This window comes from Dipodomys merriami, unplaced genomic scaffold (genome assembly GCF_024711535.1).
Source record: "Dipodomys merriami isolate MVZ:Mamm:240054 unplaced genomic scaffold, mDipMer1.0.p SCAF_10, whole genome shotgun sequence".
Taxonomy (NCBI): domain Eukaryota; kingdom Metazoa; phylum Chordata; class Mammalia; order Rodentia; family Heteromyidae; genus Dipodomys; species Dipodomys merriami.
The window spans coordinates 6539306-6554999 of NW_027202271.1; the positions used below are offsets into that span (position 1 = coordinate 6539306).

At 38.7% G+C, this 15694-nt stretch overlaps 1 protein-coding gene across 34 annotated transcripts in view; it reads left to right on the forward strand.

Annotated features, from left to right (window-relative positions):
* Positions 1-15694, forward strand: part of LOC138839325 (mucin-19) — a 223836-nt gene that overhangs the window by 43743 nt on the left and 164399 nt on the right. For 33 of the 34 annotated variants that reach the window (XM_070038897.1, XM_070038982.1, XM_070038948.1 and 30 more), the window contains 13 exons: positions 718-822; positions 909-1103; positions 2106-2345; positions 2469-2625; positions 4680-4805; positions 6189-6330; positions 7945-7976; positions 8753-8782; positions 10824-10865; positions 11497-11529; positions 13636-13665; positions 15243-15320; positions 15581-15655. In XM_070038897.1, the coding sequence (XP_069894998.1) occupies positions 718-822; positions 909-1103; positions 2106-2345; positions 2469-2625; positions 4680-4805; positions 6189-6330; positions 7945-7976; positions 8753-8782; positions 10824-10865; positions 11497-11529; positions 13636-13665; positions 15243-15320; positions 15581-15655 (1285 nt within the window). The remainder of the gene's footprint in view (positions 1-717; positions 823-908; positions 1104-2105; positions 2346-2468; positions 2626-4679; positions 4806-6188; positions 6331-7944; positions 7977-8752; positions 8783-10823; positions 10866-11496; positions 11530-13635; positions 13666-15242; positions 15321-15580; positions 15656-15694) is intronic. The other variant, XM_070038910.1, reaches the window with a different exon arrangement.

Here is a 15694-nt window from a genome sequence, read left to right on the forward strand (position 1 = left end):
TTATTCCTTTCTAGCTGAGTTCTTGGGAATTCTATTCATTCTATTCTTTATATACCATAGATCCCTATATATCCCATTCTATTCTATATATCCCAGTTCCATTTCTTGCTTTTTGACTGTGTCTCACAGATTTTCCTGCCCAGGATGGCTTCGAACTAGGATCTTCAGGTCTCTGTCTCATAAGTAGCTAGGATTATAGGCATGAGGGAGCCATCAGTTTCCATCTTGATTATAGGCTTTTTACAAGCAGTTAAACTATTAAACTACTTCTGCGTACCATCTAATGGATGAAATTAGCATTGATTTGTATTTTTACTTTAGTTTTGGTGAAATACCAGGTTTTATTTAAATCATGGAGGAAAAGGAAACCCTTTTAACCAATTATTTATTTGCAGAATGTACAAGTAAGTTAAAACTAGAAACACATGTAATTTACACAGTCATTTATCTGTGGTATAATTCTAAATGTGTAGAATTAATAGAAGAGGGAAGCGTCAACACAAGTTAATTGGATTGCACCAAGCCAAGGCTACCTAGCCATAAACACATTGCTCTATGGAAATTCCATCACACAATGAGTTTAAGTATCCTGCGTAATGAAGTGTTTGCCTGACATAGATAATAATAATAGATAAGAATATAATATCATAATAATATTATAGATAAATATGCCTGGTATTTATGAGCAGTTATAATCTCATTCTCCCCCCCTCCCAGGATTATTGTGGTCAAGAAAATGGTACCTTCCGCATTCTAACTGAGAGTGTTCCATGCTGTGAAGATGGGCTGACATGCTCCAGAAAAATCGTGGTTGCTTTTCAGGTACAAATCACTTTCTCTGTTATCTACTTTTTCTCTCAGGTCAGAGGCAGCCAAATGAAACTGGTCTCATCTCTTTTCATTTGTAGGATCATAACATTGTCTTGCAAGAGGGAAAAGTAACCGCAGTTAAAACCACGGAAAGTAAAGAATGTGAACTTGCCACCAAAACCTACTCCATCCACACTGTTGGCCTGTACTTGATTGTGAAACTTGCAAATGGAATAATCCTGATTTGGGACAAATACACAAAGCTATCTGCTATTCTGGATCCACGCTGGCATGTATGTGCACAGAAGCCAAGTTGTTTCTTGTTCTTGAAATTTAGAGGCAGAAGTTCAGTGGTATAGAGTAGGCTAATGGTGGGGTGTCTGTTACTGGAAGAAAACTTTCTCTTCATCTTTATCATGAACTAAATGCTATCAAAGATACTAAAATGTGGTGAAAAGGTTAATACAACTGGCTTGAGGCATTTATTTGAGCCATGTTTGGTTACCTGAGATTATCACATGATACATTTGAAGTGGTTACATTTGAATTAAATGGATTCCTTGTAGCTAATAGTCTTAAGAACCTCAGAGAATACACATTCTTAATTTGAACTTTGCGAATATTATTGTTCATTTTTAAGGCATTTATTCCACTTGACCCTAGGTTATTTTGCCATATCAGATAACTGTGTTGAATGGGAAGGAATCTTACCTACAAATTCTGCCCCTCACACATTTGGGGTTCACATAGACTCATGGTATAGTTTATATAATTGTGATATTTATCAGCTTAAATTTCTGTCTCTCTATCATCTATCAATAATTTATTTGTCCTTATCTATCACCTAATATCCATCCATTCATCATCCATAATCGTGGTACCTGTTGAGTTATGTATGTATGTATCTATCTTATCTATGTATCATCTATGCAAATATTTCTCATTTATCTCTCTTCAACATCATTATCTAGCTATATGTGTATCATTTATCTGTCATCTATGCATCTATCATCTATCTCTATGTATCATTTATCATGCAAATGTTTCTCATCAGTCTTCAGCATCTAGATATATGTGTATTACTTATTTATCCATCATCCATCCATCTGTCATCTATCTGTCTATCATCTATCTATCTGTCTGTCTGTCTTTCTGTCTCTTCTGTCATCTTCTAGCTATGTGTATACCATGTATCTATCTATCCATCTATCTATCATCTGTCTGTCTGTCTGTCTACCCACCTGCCTGTCTGACCGGCGCAGCTCCTTCTGACCTCCCCTCTCTGCCGCACACAGGGCCAGGTGTGCGGCCTCTGCGGGAACAACAATGGCGACCTCAAAGACGACTTCACCACCAGGTACTCCTCGGTGGCTGGCGGCGCCCTGGAGTTTGGGAATAGTTGGAAAACAAGTCAAGAGTGCTCGGACACGGTCACCCAGAGCTTCCCGTGTGACTCCAACCCGTACTGCAAAGCGTGGGCCGTGAGGAAGTGCGAGATCCTCCGGGACAGCACCTTCCAGGCCTGCCACAGCAAGGTAGCCTGGGGAGGGGTGGGGGGGAGCCCGCGGCTGGGGGCCCGGGGGGGCGGGGCTCCCCTCCTCCCCTCCCCCTCCCCCCCAGCCGCTCACCTGCCTGCACGCCCGCCCGGCCCTGCCCAGGTCGACCCCACCGCCTACTACGAGGCCTGCGTGGAGGAGGCCTGCGCCTGCGACGTGGAGGGCAAGTACCCCGGCTTCTGCACAGCCGTGGCCACGTACGCGGAGGCCTGCAACGCCGCGGGGGTGTGCGTCTCCTGGCGGAAGCCCAGCCTGTGCCGTGAGTGCGCGGGGAGGGAGGGAGGGGGGGGAAGCGGGCGGGAGGGGGGGGGAAGCGGGCCCGGCCTAAACCCACGTGGGACGCTGCTCTTAGGGCTCAGGTTTACTCGCAGAACTTCTTGCGGTTACCCCACCCGGTGCTGGTGCTGCGGGATCACACTGTCATTCTAGCTGCTCCAACTGAGAGCCCAGGCTCAAAGAAGCCGGGAAAGTCTGCCCGACGCTCCTCTCCCAACCAACTACCCAAAGACCAAGTGGAGCTGCGGGCCCCGGGGCGGGGGGGGGGGGGGGGGGACGGGGGGGGGGGGAGGGAGTGCCAGCTTGGAGCACAAGAAGCGCAGGGACAGCACCCAGGTCCCGAGTTCAAACCCCAGGACCTGCACAAAGAAGAAGAAGAAAGAAGAAAAGAAGGAAGAGGAGGGGGGGAGGAGGGGGGGAGGAGTGGGGGAGGAGGAGGAGGAAGAAGAAGAAGAAGAAGAAGAAGAAGAAGAAGAAGAAGAAGAAGAAGAAGAAGAAGAAGAAGAAGAAGAAGAAAGGGGAGGAAGAGGAGGAGGGGAAGAAGATTGGAGAAAGAGGAGGAGGAGAAGAAGAAGGAGGAAGGGAAGAAGGAGAAGGAAGGGGAGGAAGAGGAGGAGGGGAAGAAGATTGGAGAAAGAGGAGGAGGAGGAGAAGAAGAAAGAGGAAGGGAAGAAGGAGAAGGAAGGGGAGGAGGAGGAGGAGGGGAAGAAGATAGGAGAAAGAGAAGGAGGAAGAGGAGGAGGAGGAGGAGGAGAAGAAAAAAGAAGAAGAAGGAGGAGGAGGAGGAGGAGGAAGAGGAGGAGGAGGAGGAGGAGGAATTACCAATAGAAAAGATCTCTTATTCATACTTAGATGCACAATGAACTTTTTATCTCTCTTGGTATATAAATATATCCCTGAACATTATTTCACATATACTGTGTGTGTGTGTGTGTGTGTGTGTGTGTGTGTGTGTGTGTGTGTGTGTGTGTGTACATGTGTACCTACCTGGGCTTTATATTCTTGGGCCTAGGAGCTGGCCCTTAGCTTTTTCACTCAAGGCTGGCACTCTTTCACTTGATCCACACCTCCATTTCCTCCTTTTTACTCTTAATTGGAGGTTAATCTCATGGACTTTTCCAGCCTACGCTGGCTTTGAACCATGATCCTCAGATCTCAGCCTCCTGAGTGTCTACTGAGAGTAAGCCACAAGCCACCAGCTCATACATACTCTTAATTGAAAACCTCACACATTTTTCCCCTTGAAGTTTTTTTTTTTACAGAGCTCCATGGAAGATAAAGTATTAATGGAATCTAAAATGAATCTTGACATATATGAAGCATAACTTTAATAGAAATCAGTGCACACTTTCCCTCCAAGCATGCAGTATAAGGAAAAATCTCCTAAATGAGATGTGTTCAAATAGAATACTTAACTTTCCTCAGTTTATCTGTAGTGTTTGGCATTATATGACTTCTTGAACTGATTGATTTGGGAACCATTATTTAAACTATCACATATTAAAACCTTACTGAAAACTATCATATACTGACATTTTTACTTAATTTAGGAACATTTATATATTAAATTATCACACATTAAGAATAACGACAGGCTTAACACAATTTTTAGCAGGTTTTTTACAACTTAAGCTTGAACATTAAACTGTAATCTAAGACATCTCCAAAGGTGAAAAATAATTATTTCTTTTTCACTTCAAAACTATCTTCATGTGAGATATCAAAGAAAAGAGGTAGTTGAAAACTATAAAGCCCTCACTTCTTAGTGAATTGCCTTAGCTATGTGCCCAAACCTAATTTAGAAAAACTAAAAACATGGGAAGAGGCAGAATGACATATCCTTTAGCTACTTTATTATTCATATCATCTAAGATCCCTTTAAAAATGCTTTGGATGAAGATACTTTGTCCCTATAATCTGAACTGTGGACTTGAACCCCTTTGTACAACTACTTAGAAAAATAAATGTAATAAAAATGCTTTGGAGAACAAAGGGTGAAAATGATCATGACAATAATCTGCTATCATTTGTTTACAGCGGTGTACTGTGATTACTACAACACCCCTGGAGAATGCAGTTGGCATTACGAACCCTGCGGTACAGTGATGGCTAAAACATGCAAAGATCGGGTCATTGGTCAGAAGTTTTCCGCACTTTTAGAAGGTAAGACATTTTAAGAATAGCCACAAAGTCCTGCAAATGCTGTCCTTTTTGTTGTTGTTGTTGACTCTCAGTTTTGAATTCAGAGCCTGGCTGCTGTCCCTTAGCTTTTTTCTTTTTTTTCTCAAGGCTGGTATACTACCACTGTGCTACACCTCTGCTTCCTGCGTTTTGCTGGTTCATTGAGATAAGGGTCTTATGGATTTTCCTGCCAAGAATGTCAGGCGTGAGCCACCAGTGCTCAGCTGTCTATACATTTTTTTCAAAAAAAATTAAGCAATGTAGTTTGATGAGAAGTGAGTTTCAGAATGCCACATAGAATGCGATCTGCTATATCTCATCTTTAAGGATCATGTTATTCTTAAGTACCCTAGAGAGGAAGAAGTGACAGGAAAACCAAAGGATGCTAAAACTTCATGGCTGTACCAGTGATGCGACCTAGGTTATGAGATATTTTCAGCATGTTTTAATATGACTTGTAAATCTTTATTTACTCTTGTACAAAGTAGATGTTTGGGATTCATATTTCAAGCTACATCCCTGGTGTGTGTGTGTGTGTGTGCGTGCATGTGTGCGCACGTGCTGGTCCTGGAGCTTGGATTCAGGGCCTGGGTACTGTTCCTGAGCATTTTTGTGCTCAAGGCTAGCATTCTACCACTTGAGCCACAGCTTCACTTCCAGCTTTCTCTGAGTAATTTATTGAAGATAGAGTCTCACTGACTTTCTTACCTGGCCTGGCTTCGTAGCGTGATTTTCATATCTCAGTCTCCTGAAATTACAGGGTTGAGTCACTGGTACCCAGATCCATGGTCTGTTTTTTATTCAACATCATGCAAGTTGCTCAAGTAGCAAATGATTTTAAAATGCTAGAAGGATCTGGTTACCAGTGACTCACCCCTGTAATCTTACCTACTTAGGAGGCTGAGATCTGTAGATCACGGTTCGAAGCCAACCAGGACAGGAAAGTCTGTGAGACTCTTATCTTCAGTTAACCACTAAAAAGCCAGAAATGGAGCAGTGACTCAAGTAGTAGAGTGCCAGCCTTGAACAAAATAGCTCAGGGACAGCTCCCAGGCTGTGAGTTAAAGCCCTAGGACACACACACACACACACACACACACACACACACACACACACACACACACACACACACACACACTTGAGGGAAACACTTAATTGACCCTAGTTAAGAAGTTTTGGAGTTTGATGCTTCAGGACCAAAGAACTTGAATTCTGTTTCATTTGTATATATTTTTCAGCAGGACTGAGTTTTTGCTATCATCTACATCAGTTTGTGGAATTATGCGAGTAACTTTACAGGTGTGTAATGCATTCAGGATGGGTTTCTAGAAACAGAAATGAATTTAGGGTCATTTGTGCTTGTAGGTTGTTATGCCAAGTGCCCAGAAAGTGCGCCCTACCTGGATGAGAACACCATGAAGTGCGTGGGTCTGTCAGAATGCAGCTGCTTCTATAATGATGTTATACCAGCAGGGGGCGTCGTGCAAGATGATTGTGGAAGAACATGGTACATTCTCTATGCACTTTTCAATAAGCAGTTGATTCTTTTTTTATTTTTTTATTTTTGCTCTTTCATTTAGAAAAGCAAGGAAACTTTCCCTCAACTTCAAAAGGTTATACAAGGGGATTACAATTTCACATGTCCATCTAAGTGTCCAGAGCTTCTTGCTTAGAGTCATTTGTCCTCCTGTTCTTTCCCTCCCCTCCCCAGACTCATTTCCCATTTCCCACTTCTTTTATCACATAGCGACATTGGTTATTCTGGCTGAATTTGTCCCCTGGTCCCTTTTTAATCATCCAACTCTCTTTATGCTCCCTTCTCCTCTTACAGTCTTATTTCAGCATCCTGGTACTCATTTGGTTAAACTGTCAAGTTGTTCAAAACTCTTCTCCATGGAGATTTATCCATGCTTATAGCACAGTCCAGTAACTCATGTATATAAGTATTTATCTCTATGATGTTTACATGGTAAACTATATTTTAGGGCTAATATCTACAGATTGAAAAAAAATTATGTGTCTTATATTTCTGGACCTGGCTTACTTTGCTCAGTATGATTTTTCATCATGGGTGAATTTTAACTTTGTTGTTTCCTTTTCCCCCTCATTTTATTCGTATATACTGTACAAATTAATAATTTGTATAATTGTAATTTCATGTTGATATCTCCAAACAGGTATATAATGCACACTGATAAATTTATCTGTTGTTCTTTCTTATTCCTTATGTGTGTGTGTATGTGTGTGTGTGTGTGTGTGTGTTTGTGTGTGTGTATGTGTGTGTGTTGCACTCAGGGCCTGGGTACTGTCCCTGAGGTTTTGTTCTACCATTTGAGCCATAGCTCCACATTCAGCTTTTTGGTGGTTAACTGGAGAGAAGAATCTCACAGACCTTCCTGAGCTGGCATCAAACTGTTATCTTCAGATCTCAGCCTCATGAGTAGCTAGGATTAGCAAGAATGAACCACTGGGGTACAGCCCCTTTCCTTTTTTCTAAAAGCAATTTTAGAGTGTTTCATTATTCTATTTTATACTGTGTATGGAGTACTCTTGACCCCTCTCCAATCCTGTTTCACTTGTGCTTTGATCATTACAAAATGGGAAGGCTTTAAATTCAGTTTTATGCCAGTTATGTTATCTTGTATTTTCAAGAAATTCACAGATCAACTAATGATCAATTAAATATTACATTTAACAATGATAGATGTCAGAAAAGAAAATATTACTCTGTAGTTTTAGGGAAAATATTGGAATTTTATCAATGTAAAGGGATTTTTACAGGATTCCTAAGAAGAAAACACAAACATGAGGCTGTACTTGGGCCATTTGTCCATGAAATAAACTGGTGTTTGAACCTGGTAATTTAGGGGCTGACTTCACAGCTCGACTAAAAACCATTTCTTATGTCCCAGAACCAAGTAGAATCATTAGGAGACACAGCACAGGAATAAACAAGCAATTGGAATTAGCCGTGCTCTCAGGGAAGTGATTCTTGATTCTTTACTGTTCTCTTTGATCTGTTTGATTTTCACAACATGTTGTCTTAAATTTGTGAGATGCCTGTCATTAGGAATCTAAATTTCCAACTCATTCTAATTTCCTTTTCTAATATAACTTTCAGCTATTGTATTGCTGGAGAGTTGGAGTGCAATGGTAAGTTATTCCATTTGATTTTAATGTATTATTATTTAAAAGATGAGGCAAAAGATTTGGGAACCTTTTTAGACTTTGAGCATGAGAGGGAGCAGGTATTTCATGCTTTTGATATCTCTGTGGGGAGGTTTGGTGGGATTCTGTCCCTGTGAGATTGCCTGGTGAGCTCTTAAAATCAGGTCTGCAAAGGTGTTTGATTGACAGTTGACTGGGCCAATGGGCTGATATACATGCCCGATTTTCCTTCTGTGTAGGTTCTGGGAATTAAACTAGTGAGGCACCTGTCAAAATAATTGAACGGATGGAATGGAATGTCAGAAGCAATTCAGAAATTATCGAACAATTGGGAATTGTTCAAGAGCAAGACATACCTTAAAAATAACTCTCAGTCAGAAGCCAGGTGCTGGTGGCTCTTGCCTGTAATTGTAGTTACTCAGGAGGCAAAGATCTACAGATCTCCATTTGAAGCATGCCTGGACAGGAACCTCTGTGAGGCTTTTATCTCTAATTACTCAGCAAAAAGCTGAGAATGGAGCTAAGACTCAATTGGTAGAGCGCCAGCCATGAGTAAAGAAGCTAAGGGACAGTCAGAACTGGTGCACACACATACAAATAAGTCTCAATCAGCTTCAAAAGAACACATAAACTCTATTTTTTTGCATTAAGAATTATAAAAATGACAAAGAAAATAGATGTTTTAAGACATCTTGAGATGTACTATTCGTTTTGCAAGATCTTTCGTTTCTGCCAATAATTGTAATTTTTGATTATTCTAGAAGTTCCTTCAACAAATTCAACAATTACAGGTAAAAATAATTGTCTTAAATGTGTTTTTCTGATTTTGTGGGTTCATAATCCTTTACAGTTTCACATACATTTGTGCTAGTGAAATATGCTGACAAATCTGTTGATGTAATTATTTTAAGCTAAAGTTAGCTGCTAGAGAAATATCATAATATTATTTTAGTCTCATGAATTAAAATAGAAAAATTAGAACACATAATATGTATGATATGCTAATTAAATATAACCCTACAATGCTACAACGCTTGACATTTTTAGATTGTAAATAGTAAGTAATATAGAAACAAGTGTGTGAAGTACATATTTATTTTATTCCAGTCCTGGGGCTTGAACTCAGGGCTTGGGTACCATCCCTGAGCTTCTTTTGCTCAGGTCTTCTAACTAAATATTAAAAATCATAATCATCATATTTGAAGGAATTAAAAATGCAGATATAAAATGTTAATTTGTCTTAATGCATATATTTCTATTAAGCACTAACAATATTTGATGTATTTCCTCAAGAGAATTCTTTTTTATTTTTTATTATTTTTTAAATTTATTTTTAATTAAGTTTTTTTAATTAGGAAAATACTGTACAAAGGGGTTACAGTTACATGAGCAAGATAATGAGTACATTTCTTATCTAGTATTGTTGCCTCCTTCTTTGTTTTTCCCCTACCATTCCTTCCCTCCCATCTCCTCAGCCACACCCCCCACCCCCAACCCCTCCTCAAAAGAATTCTAAGCAAAACATATTTAACTGTTTTGGAGACCTTATATTTGCTTAAAGTATATACATATGTACATATACATATACATATTCCTGTGTTGTGTGATTTAAGGAATGATTTATTCCTTACTGATTTCCCTTGGAGTTGACATCAATTATGGGATGGAAATGAGTCTGATAATGTATTTAAATAGTATGACCTACTCTAACATACTATTTAAATGTTAACTACTAATGGTCACTCATCTGAAGCTAAGTTATCAAGACATATTTCTGAACTGTATTTCTTGGTCCACAAATATACTTCATAAAATTCCTGAGACCAAACACTATTGCCTCATGCCTATAATATTAGCTACTCAGGAAGCTGATATCTAAGGATCAAAATTTGAGGCTCACACAGGCAAAAAAGTTCACGAGGCTCTTTATCTCCAACTAACCAACAAGAAAGTCAAGTGGTAGAGTCTCAACTTAGAGCAAAAAGGCTAAGCAAAGGAGTTTAGGTCCTGGGTTCAAGCCCCCTTACTGGCACCAGATAATACCAAAATGAAAACCAAGAAAACTTCAAAAATTCTTGTAAGATTTCACTTAAGTACTAATAGTAGGAAATAACTACTTACTTTGAAGGGTATATAGTATGTATAGTTTAATTTTAAGTGAAAAATTATTCCGCCATTTATCCTCTATAATTTCAGAAAATTTTAGATGACAAAAACTGGATTCATTGATTCATTCATTCATTCATACAGTTTTGATGGAACCTTATTACTTGACCTACATCTCCAGCATTAGTTTTATTTTTCCATAAACTCTTCTGTTTTATATCTGGGGCTGGCCAGCCTCAGATTATGATTCTTCTATTTTCACGATCCCCTTCCCCCCTTTTCCCCTGGGATTATAGATGTGTACCAGCATACTTGTTTCTTAAAGTCCATTTTTGTTAACTTTTTCCTAGGTTGGCTCTCAAACTGAGATCTTCCATCTATATCTCCCACATAGCTTGGATTTAGGCATGGGCCATGAAGCCTTGGCTCCACTGGTTTTTTGTATTTTGTTTTGCCAGTCCTGGGGGTTGAACTCAGGGCCTGGGCACTGTCCCTGAGCTTCTTTTGCTCAAGGCTATCACTCTGCTACTTGAGCCACAGCAACACTTCCAGCTTTTTCTGTGTATATGGTAATGAGGAATTGAACCCAGCGCTTCATGCATGCTAGGCAAGCACTCTACCACTAAGCCACATTCCCAGCCCTTCAAGTTTCTTGAACTTAATTTTCTAGCAAAAACTACTCAACTAATCTTTTTGTATAATAAATATATTCTCTTTCTTCCACAGTCTCTACTACAATAGCCACTTCCATATTAAGTACTGAAGCAGGTAATTAAAAAGATTATTTTCTCTAAATTACAAGAGCAGAATGAGTTTTTAATTCACCCATCTTGGTTCTTTTGTACAAATTCATAAGTATCCATCTACTCATTTCCTAAATGCTCATATCCACGGCAGGGTCTGCATGCAATTGTAATCTTGTAATCTGAAGAATTAGTAGATAATCTACCTTAACACATGCTTTCTGCATACAATTGCTTATTTTTTATTTTTAAGGTTTTTATTTTATCTTATTTTTGAGACAAGTTGTTTCTTCATAACAACAGTCTGACATGGAACTTGGGATCCTCTCCCCTCAGAGGCCTCCCAAGTGCTGGGATTACAAGTGTGCATCACCACACCTGGTTCAATGTTCAATATCTGAAATCATTTTTCAAGTTCTACTTCAGAACTCTTCAAGAATTCTCACTTTAGTAAAATGGTCTATCATTAAAGCCCTGACACAGAGAGCACAAAGGTTTGTTGAAATGAGTAAAGATGTGATAAAACATCCTCAAACATTCAATCACTTATTTACATTCCCTAGCTCTCCTCCCATGTCTAGATAGATGATTTTTCACCTTGCCTTGCAGTGTCATTTTAATCTGTACTTGCAAATATTTGTGTTTTTCTTTGATAGCAACTACACTGATTTCCAGTAGATCAACTACAGGTAAGCCATAATGTCCAACCATGACTTAATCAGCATCCAAGTTTAGAAGCATCCAGAAATTCTTTTTGCATTCTAATATCATTCTGGTTTTTTTTCTTCTTATATCATTCTTTTTTTTCCTTCAAACCCAGTAATAAGGTTCAAACTCAGGGCCTTGTGCTCTGGATTAGCCTTTCTACTCAAGGCTGACACTCTACCACTTGAGCTGTACTTCCATCTCTAGCATTCTGCTGGTTGATTTTCTCACAAACTTTCTTGCCTGAGCTGGCTTTGAACCTGTGATCCTCAGATCTCAGCCTCCAGGACAGCTAGGATTATAGGCTTGAGCTCCTAGCACCTAGCCTTTATGCCATTCTAAGAAGAAACATTTCTTCCTTTTTCTAAAAGAATATGTTGAAGGAAGATTTTATGGAAAATGTGTACAAAATTATGAGTTATTTTTGTTTGTTTGTGACTCCAGTTCACATGTATGGTCAAGATTCTCTGAAACATTAATTTCATTTTGACCCATTTTAATATATAACCATGGACATTCTTAGATGCATAATTTTCCCTTCTTAGAGAATTAATTTTTCCCTTTGTTTTCTCAAATTCAAGGGACTATAATATATAATTCTAAGTAGCAAAATAATAGGTAGAGAAAGTTTTTTTTTCCCAGTCTTGGGGCTTGAACCCTGGACTTGGGTGCTGCCCCTGAGCTTTGTGTTCAGTGTTCAACCACAGCTCCACTTCTGACTTTTTGTGGTTAATTGGGATAAGAGTCTCTTGGACTTTCCTGCCTGGGCTGGCTTCAAACCATGATTATGAGGTCTCAGCCTCCTGAGTAGCTACAATTGCAGGTTGAGCCACCAGCACCTGGCTGATTACATTTTTTAAACATGAGGGGCTGGGAATTTTCCCTGAGCATACAGTATTCCTACTTGAGCTTGTTTTACTATCTCTCTACTTAAAATTTAAAAATGTCTTGGGTGGGCTGTGAGTGTTTATTGTCAATAAAAATTTGAAAAAGAACTTGAGAAAAATGGCTAGCCAGCAAATTAGCATTGTGGAGCTTAGTTGGGTTTGTGAAGTAGCTGCTTTGTTTTATATTGAAAAACTGTCATATTATATATACATACCCATTATATATCCATTATATATAGAAAGAGAAAAAAGAGATCTCTAGAGAAACAGAGAGAATTATAAATGCACTTTATACTCCCAAATATACACTCAGAAATACCTACTTTCCTAAACTAGGGCACAGTTAGCTCTATCTCCATCTCTCATTTTATTTATTTATAGTTACTGATTCATGTTTTTCATCTTACATAAGTAAGATCCTGAATGCAAAGTGCATAATTTGTTATCCTTCAATTTCCAAGTGCATTTTGTACCATGCCATACATAAGACTATGCAAATGCTATTTGTATAATGAATGGATAACTTCTTTAACCTAATTCAGAATCTGCCTTTTGGCACAGAATTTCTGGTGAAGGTTGTATCATTGGTTATATGTTAGTTATATGATAAATTTTTAATTGAGCACCAGTGGCTCATGCCTATAATCTAGCTAGTCAGGAAGCCTGAGACCTGAAGATCAAGATTCAAAGCCAACTCAGACAGAAAAGTCTTATCTCCACATAACCAACAAAGAGCCAGAAGTGGAGGTGTGCCTTAAATGGTAGAATGTTAGAACCTGAGTTCAAGCCCTAATACTGGCATAAATAACAACTACCACCACCACAATAATAATAATATAAATAATAGAATAAATTCTTCACTTCATGTACTTCATTCATTGAAGCTAATATTCCTTCCATAGGAATATTTAACAGTGTAAAAATAAGATATATGTTGATTTTTTAAATTGAGAGGATACAAAATTATTACTCTAATTATAACATTTTATACTACTTGGTATCATCCTATTTGTAATATATTTTGTATAAAAATAAGTGAATTCTGCAGATAATCATTTTGCTGTACTGAAAATGAAATAACATGTATTAACCATAACCACTGTGTATATTACAAATTAGTGCATATTGAAAACTATTTAACAGGTAATCAGTCTATTGTTTTGAAGAACAGACAAATTGACATTACTCTGTTTTTCTTATCAGGTACAACTGCAGGCCTTGTCTCAACTTCAGGTTAGTATAGTCCTATTTTTTCATGGGCCTTAACTATGTCTAGCAGTGTCTGGCTTTTGAAAAAGTATTTTAAACAAGTAATTTGCTAGGATTCTCCCACTGTTATTAAGTAGCATTAAAAAAACAAATTTAACATGATCAATTTATATTGTCTAGTTTTTATGTACTTTCTAATTCTTTTTCTTCCTTACCAATGGCTATTAAATGGGATGTGAAACAGGATTAAATAAGTTACAGAATAAGAATATGGGCTGAGAGAAAAGTTGGATATAAAGACTTACACATTTCAATCCTGTAGATATTTTAAGTATAAAAGTAGCAGTTGTGGGGGGAGGGGGGAGGCTGGGAAGGGATGTGAAGGGTAAACAAAGGAGGAGGCTGCAATGCTTGGTAAGAAATGTACGCACTATCCTGCCCATGTAATTGTAACCCCTCTGTACAGTATGTTCACAAATAAAATAAATAAATAAATAAATAAATAAATAAATAAATAAATAAAATGGAAAAAAAAGTAGCAGTTGCTATATTATTACAGTGTTTTCCAAGTCTTTCCATTTCCTAACAAATGGGGCAATGTCATTCTTTCTGATGGAGGCATAGAATTCCATTGTGTATATATACCACATTTTCTTGATCCATTCATCTACTGAAGGCCATCTGGGTTGGTTCCATACCTTAGCTATGGTAAATAATGCTGCAATAAACATAGTTTAGCTTTAGTATGACCTTGTTTGTAATCATTTGGGTAAATGCCCAAAAGTGGGATTGCTTTTATTATGGCTTCTGTCAGCCCTGAGTTACATTGATGAGGTAATGAAGTTCTGCTTATTTTTTAAATAAGTGTAAGCACTGGCACAAATGAGGGTCTTACCCTCTTGCTTGGCATTTTCACTCAAGTCTACTGCTCTACCACCTGTGTCAGAGTACCACTTCTGGATTTTTAGTAGTTAATTAGAGATAAGAGTCTCCTAACTTTCTTGCCCAATTTGGCTTTGAGCCACAATCCTTAGATTTCAGTCTCCTCACTAGCTGGGAGTACAGGCATGAGTCGCCAGCACCCAGAAAGTTCTGCTTATTTTAAAGCAAAGTTATTTAGCCAAGTGTATGAAGAATCAACATGGTCAAGTTGCATAAAGTTATTTTTTTAAAATAGCATTAAACCAAACATTTTGACAACATAGTATTCAGTGTTTAGTGAGCTCTGAGCAGAAAGTCACAGAATTCCTTTATTGTGTTCCATATTAGGAATGGCTAGATCTACAGTGGTAATAAAGTTCACATAGACTATAGACTATAGATGAGGAAAAAAAAGAATTTATGCCAATACTAGGAGGGCTTGAACTCGGGGCTTGAGTCCTGTCCCTTAACTGTTTTGCTCAAGGGTGGGGCTCTGCCACATAAGCCATAATTCCCCTTCTAGCTTTTGCTACTTAATTGGAGATAAGAATCTCATAGACTTTCCTGCCTGGGCTGGCTTGGAGCTGTGATCCTCACATCTCAGCTTCCTGAGTAACAAAGATTAAATGGTGAGCCACAGGTGCTGGACCTGATGAAAAATTCCTTTGGTGTTTTCTCAGGCTATGTTGGCACTTCCGTTCCCCTCTCCTCCACCGCCGGGACCACAAGGACCACAGCAGTCCTGAGCCTCAGAACAGGTAAACTAAGCACGGAATCAAGTGCACTGGTCCAGTCAAGCAGCTGACCTCAGTTGCTTCTACAGATTGTTCCAAACACAGTATCAGACTTAGGTGATTATTCTGCATGCATAATTAATGTGTAATGCGTCTTTCCACAAGTTGATGGCTTGTTTGTATTTTTTCATCTAATTGTGTGTTCTCATCACCTTGATAGTTGGTAGCACCTGTACATGTTTCTTTTTTAAGTCTGTACTATTTATTTGTTGTCTCTTTTTAAGGGACAAGTGCAATGTCACCGAGTGGGACTCCAGGTGCTGAAAATCAAAGTACAAGCGACAGAGCCACAACAACAGGTGACAAGAAATGAGCCAAATACTTCATTTTCATTTTGC